General features: G+C 43.6%; 1 protein-coding gene across 1 annotated transcript; it reads right to left on the bottom strand.

Annotated features, from left to right (window-relative positions):
• Positions 1 to 3,094: 3,094 nt before the first annotated feature.
• On the bottom strand, positions 3,095 to 6,347 carry LOC127330452 (MLO-like protein 1). Its single transcript, XM_051356655.2, has 14 exons — positions 6,149 to 6,347; positions 6,005 to 6,059; positions 5,684 to 5,916; positions 5,221 to 5,337; positions 5,094 to 5,145; positions 4,896 to 4,993; positions 4,725 to 4,799; positions 4,534 to 4,622; positions 4,385 to 4,434; positions 4,248 to 4,288; positions 3,941 to 4,153; positions 3,751 to 3,818; positions 3,589 to 3,649; positions 3,095 to 3,509 (listed from the first exon to the last, which is right to left on the bottom strand). The coding sequence occupies exons 1-14, from the start codon at positions 6,260 to 6,262 to the stop codon at positions 3,339 to 3,341; spliced, it is 1,437 nt and encodes a 478-aa protein (XP_051212615.1). The 5' UTR covers positions 6,263 to 6,347; the 3' UTR covers positions 3,095 to 3,338.

Raw genomic sequence — 6,347 nt, 5'->3', positions numbered from 1 at the left:
ATTTTGTTATGAAGTATCCTATTGTGTCTCTTTGTGTGAACATGTAGGTGAAAGAGAAATTTGTGTATATTATAAATTTGTGTTGAAAAATCCCAAAGGCTCAAACTAGGAACTGTCATCATATTGCGCCTAAAATAAAATGCTACTTTAATCATATGCATGTTAAATAAATGCTGCTATTGCCGCTAGGCACTTTGGCATGGTTGAAAGTAAATTATACTTCTTGCTTACATGTGGTAAAGCACTAAAATTCCTCCTACAATTTGAGGAGCTGCATGTCCAACCAAAAATCTGCATCAGCGCCATCTTGAGATTTCGTGCACTTGTCCAATGATTAGAACACCATCCAACTTTCATTAAAAACAAAATCTGCATTAGAACACCATCCATCTTGAGAGTTAAGAAACCATTGCAAGATCCGACTTGAGAACTAATTAGAAACAATGTAAATATCACCCGAATCAAAGATTTTGTTTTTATGATGCCTTCTAGCAATATCTCTTCAAGTCTAGCTCAATATCTAGCTTATTTTGATAATACTGGCATGGATTTAAGAAGTGTCCACTCCTATGTAGTGTCCTCTTCACGCCCCACATTTATCCACAATATCCAACACTTCCTGAAAACTAGGTTCTTCCGTTTCAATCTATGCCGAGATCTCTTGAATTCCATATAGAAGGAGTCGTATGTGAATCTCATAGTTGGTACATCAATGTCCAGTCTCCTGATAAAGTTATCCTACGGCTAAAAAAACTTGACAACAATGTCTACTCTTCCTGTAAACAAATTCAGTCTACACAATTTTTATTGGCTTCACTTCCTTTCACCTTTTATGAATAGCCCATTTAATCAAGTTAATTTGATCTAAATAGCTTATGGAATTGTTTCTTGTTGTCCAACATGCTCTCCAAGTTCACATATGTTAAAGCAAACCAAGAACACCATACCTAACTGAAAAGGATAGGTACAGTCAACTACCGAGGGAGGTGAATAGACGACTAACAAATTAAGTATCTGATGCATCTGAAATGCATCTATGTTATTTGTAGTCTATTGTGTTATATCCCATCACATTTCCATCACATTATGAGTTAACACCTTGATTTACTTTGATTTCGCGGTCCCTTTATTTTGGTTCTAACTATGTTTGGCAGAAAAACCTTATGTTAATATTTTGGACTTTTACGGAGCTTCGAGACTCCAAAAAAAGGTAAGGTCAAAGACCACACTTCAGAATTTTTGAGAAGGATCCAACGAGATAAAGTGGGCTAACATGACGTCAATGGGCTGGAAATGGGGACCCATGACGCGTCCAGGGTATCACAGACCGCGCCATGGGGTCTATCTACCCCTCGACCGTTCGATTGACATCAATGTTTCACATACGTTCGTGTTTGACGTAAAAACCTATATATACCCCTAATGGTCTTCCTCGCTACACATGGAACCGGAGATCAAAAAAACATAAAAAAAGAATCTACAGTCCGCCACCGGCGGAGATCAGAGCCGGAATAGCCTCTGGGTGGCTCCACCCACTCCGGCGTGGTCATCATCAACATCTAAAGCAGCACTATCTTCATCCTCTCCATACATCTACTGTAATATCTTGGCAAACATGATCTATAAGGCGGTATATCATTTTCCCATGATGTATTGGATCTCTATGTCTAGTTTTGAGTAGTGACTTGTTCATGGCTATGGTGAAATAGTTTGTTTGTGGATGCATACAGGTTTGTTATCTCCTATGATGGTCTTATGTACTAGTTTGTCTAGTTTTGAGTAGTGACTTGTTCATCCCTTGACGTACCTTCATCCACCTCCACCTTGCATAAGCTTTCTTTGCATCTTTACTTTAAGCACTTAGTTGTTTTAGTTTCCCGCATTCTAGTTAGTTTTATTAACAAATTAAAATCTTGCATATTTTATTTTATTGCATTGCACAAAGAACCATATAGGTGGGTTATAGGGCTTAAGAGAATAGATAGTTTATCTTCAGCTCCTTGTGGATTTGACATTCAAATACTTATCAAATTGTGCTACAGTTATTCCCTTCCCTTGGGGATTATCGGTATACACTAACCATACATCAAGTAAGTAAATGATAAAAATAACCTCAATGATGGAGACGAGGATGTATTTCCCGAAGTTCCTTCCTTTGGGTAAGTACATCTTCATTGGAGAGGTGTGTCTGCACAAAGCCCACCACGTGCCACAAAGGCTCACCTTATTCACTTTGTTCCCTCACGCAAAGCAAGGTGCTAGGATCCACTAAGCAGTGACCCTTGCATGCTTCGATCAAAATGTTTACAAACAAGGTTGGCGCAATCTCCATTACTAAATTGGAAGCTCCCAACACGACCAAAAGATTTACAACACAAATTGAGCTTCAAGGACGAACTCTTCTGTCTAGGGTGCCCAAACACCCAAGAGTAACAAGATCCACTAGGGATTGCTAGGGAGATCAAGTTCTCCTTGGTGAAGTTATAGACCTAGATCTTCTCTCCTGGATCCTAGAAGATGAAAGTGCTCGAGTGGATAGGGAGAGAGATCTACGAATATCCCCAATCCTAGAAGATGTAGCGTGCATTAGGCACAAGTAGTGCCATTCCTAGGAGAGAGCGGTACTACCGTTGGCTGCACTAGTATCCGGGCCTAGAACAATGTTGCAATAATGGGGGTGATACATCCTGACCATTTTAGGAGGGCTTTGGGGGTGCATTTTGTTTCTATATATGAACATAATTCCACCCATACCTTCTTTAGTGGACCTCTTGATAATACAGATTTTCTAGGAGTCATTGAAACGAAAAAGCTTGGAAACCCGCCTTCGATTTATTCCCTTTTTAGGGGATCATCTTGTGCCATCTTCGAGAATACCTGTACACACACGACTTTCCACTAATTGCGTTGCAGCTACACCAAAACTATTTAGGGAGGGAAATCCCTTTCACAAACCATATCATTCCCAAGAAAGTCCCTCATTAGGTCCAGAACCCTTGTGTATGATTAAGGAAAAAAACAATCACAACTCTAGCTTTTGCAATAGTAGAGTCAATTGATGGCAGCTTCCCAATGTCCTCCAGCATCATACCAATACAGTGGGCAGCACCACCATTCCAAAACATGTTGGAGCGCTTTGCTTTCAATAATGTAATCACACTTGCATTATCAGTTACCACTTGAACTACATGTTTCTCCCCTACGTCTTCCATGCAACTATCGAAACACAATGTAACTCAGCAGAACAGAGACGGAAAAAAACATGCGCGCATCACATACATTCATCAGAAGCAACAGCACGAGTTCCGTCGAGTCCGAAAAGAATTTCACATGTACTCCTAGTCCCGTGACGGCCGGATCTCTTCTCTGCTCGACGCTGTTGCCGCCGCGCCCGCGCCCAGGCAGCCAGGCTCGTCTCCTCGCCTTCGCATCCGGGCACCACCGGCCCAGTCCCTGAGATGGCCCACCACGTCGTCCGCGAACACGGCGCTCTTGAACGAGCTCCCCATCTGCATTCATTCAGTGATTTTGTCAAGGCTCGTCCGGTCATGTAATCATATGAGAACCATGGCTGGCGACTGAATTTACATGAGAGACGATGGCGTAGAGGGGGAGTGTGCTGTAGCTGCATAGCACCTGCACGACGACGCTGGACAACGAAACAAGCAAACGCGCGTCAGCTATGCATCCATCGACCACCTGACAGACAGGAATTCGCGCGATTACTGATTAATTCGAATCCCGGCATACCATATGGCGATTCTTGAGACGTTGTACCCGAGCCTGTCCATGATGCAGGAGTTGAAGCCGAACGTCGCCTGCAGTCACACAAATCACAATGTCAGAGCTTAGTTACTGTAATTACCACTGAAGATTCTTTGACGAGCAATTACGACTGAAGTTACAGGATATTGAATTGCGTGATCTTGAGCATGCTTACTAGCGTCCAGAAGAAGTAGGCGAACTCGAACGCGTTCTGGAACAGGATGAAGTGGATGAGGATGAGCAGAATCCTGGGGTTGTGGAACCAGAAGAGGTCGTCCGAGGGGTCGACGGCAATGCCCCCGTCGTCCACGGTGGCGTGCTTCGAGGCCACCTCGTAGGCCATCTGGGTTATGATGTGCTCCAGCTTCATCCCAATCAGAAGTAGCATCTGTATATATACAGAGCAAGAAGGGCACACACATCATGACATCATAAGTAGCGAGTACAAGGGTAAAACAGAACAAACAGTGTATAGCACTTACAGCCAACGGGACAAGTGAGATCCAGAAGTACGAGTGCCACCCTACACCAAGCATTTTCAGCCATGAGGATTAATGTTGTAAATACTGAGGGCAAAAAAGGTACATAGTCGTGGAGGTGCAAGAAATATCGGGCATACCAGTGACGTTAATTAGCAGGAAAATCATCACAAATATCCAGTAATACCATCTGCGTTGAACAGATTGAAGTTAGTAAGCAGATATCATTTAACAGTTATAAGCTCTGGCAAACAACGGTCGATCTTCAACTCCAAGTTCATCAACTTACTTTATACCAACAACTCTCTTGTAATCCTTCTCGAGAGCCTTTATCATGTAGTCATAGAAGTCAAATTTTCGGTTCCCCCTGAAGTGCTCCTGCCAAGTAAAAATAGTTGTTCAGCAACTCGGGCCAGAAGAAAAAAAAAGGCACAATTGAATTAAAGCAACGATAAAATTATGGAACCGAGTATGACATACCATGAGAAAACCAAGCCTCATTGCGACATAGTCGTCCTTGGTCACTGATCCGTAGAACTGCTTGAAGAAAGAACGCTGGAAAAAAACATCGCCCAAGTTCAAAGTTCAGACATACAACAAGTTAATAATACAAATCTCAAGTTTTGTTTGCTGATTGCATCGCATACTTACAATCCAAAGTATGACCATGGTGGTTTTGCCGTAACCCTTGTACCGGTCCTGGATGAACTTGTATTGCTGCACCCGGTGGATCATCTTAGGAGCGGCAGCTGATAAACCGAGTAATTAGCCTTATTGATACCACTAACTATCATAAGTACCTCTACTCACTCGTTTCAAGTGAGAGTAGTATTAGAACCGTTTCCTTACCACTGTCTCCATCTACCTGGATGCTCTTCTCCCACTGTTTCCATTTCCGCATCTGCGCACAGGCACTGTCAGGTCAACGATGGAAGTTCAGATAGGATTAATTAGCACGATCTAGTAGTTTAGCTACCTGAAGAAGTCCCAGGAGCACTGTAAAGGCGCTGAGAGCGACATGCGTGATAGCTAGAACAAAGATGAAGATGTGTATCTGCTCCAAGGTGTGAAGGGAGAGCAACGGGACTTTTCCCTGAAACAGTTGCAAGATGGCTTAAAAATTAATTAAAACGTCGACACTTATTATGGATGGGATGGAGTAGATGCGTTAGTGCGTTACAGTATAGTAGTTAACCGAGCAAAAGTACTACTAGTAAGATAAAGGTTTGCTGACACTGTAATCTTAGTTTTGTTATCACCATGTCGGTTTAAATAAAAACTGAAACTGTATGTATCAAGACCTCGATCAGACCAGTCTCCTTGTCTGATGCAATTTTCTAAAACCTTCTATGCACCGACTCTGAAACATGTCCAAACCGCCCCGATCGATTCCCCTGGTTACATCTGGTGCCGACGCGAGTATAATAACATTTCCAAACCTGGCGGGTCGAGCAGTGCCCCAAGGCTGCAGGTTCTCCCTTGAGCAGCCTCCTCGCGCCGATGCCTAAGGAGGAGGAAGAAGAAGCAGAGACGCCGTAATGTGCAGTCGTCACGCTGGTGGCCGGGAGGCACGGCAGCCAATGCCCCATGAGGCTCTCATCGATGCAGATCTTTTGTATCAGGTCTTGGGACACGACGAGCATCAGCGAGATGAACCCCAGCAGCATCAGCTCTGCAGCATTGACAAGTAAGCACAAGTTCAAAATGTGACAAGTAAGCACGCTACTACTAGATGACGATCGATGGAGGATATGGCATACCTTCTTTGAGCTTGATCAACGCCTCATACAGCGTCTCCCTCCGGTGCTCCAGCGCCTGCAAGTGATACAACAAATAAGGTCTTAGTTACTCTGACAAATTAACGAGCTCTGCATCAGTGACACTGGGAAACAAAATTTGAGCACCTTCCCAAGATAATGTAGAGAGCGCTCGAAGATGATGGAGATGAAGACGATGATGGAGCACACCGACGCCACGATCCATGTCGGCGTCTCCTCAAGCGTCGCGCCACCAGACATTGCTGACTACCAAGGCTGGTTCGCCCCCTTCTGTTGCCTTCATCGTACCCCCTCGTCCTTGCTCTTCTTATATACTGTACTAAAG

Source organism: Lolium perenne, chromosome 2 (genome assembly GCF_019359855.2).
Source record: "Lolium perenne isolate Kyuss_39 chromosome 2, Kyuss_2.0, whole genome shotgun sequence".
NCBI classification, from domain to species: domain Eukaryota; kingdom Viridiplantae; phylum Streptophyta; class Magnoliopsida; order Poales; family Poaceae; genus Lolium; species Lolium perenne.
The sequence above is the reverse complement of the archived record's forward strand: the minus strand, read 5'-3'. Positions and strand labels throughout refer to the sequence as shown.

Coding starts and splice junctions, on each gene's coding strand:
- LOC127330452 (XM_051356655.2), bottom strand. CDS start 6,262: ATGTCTGGTGGCGCGACGCTTGAGGAGACGCCGACATGGATCGTGGCG. Junction 5,338..5,683: donor GGCACTGCTCGACCCGCCAG/GTTTGGAAATGT, acceptor CAACTGTTTCAG/GGAAAAGTCCCGTTGCTCTC. Junction 3,819..3,940: donor CCTACTTCTTCTGGACGCTA/GTAAGCATGCTC, acceptor GTGTGACTGCAG/GCGACGTTCGGCTTCAACTC.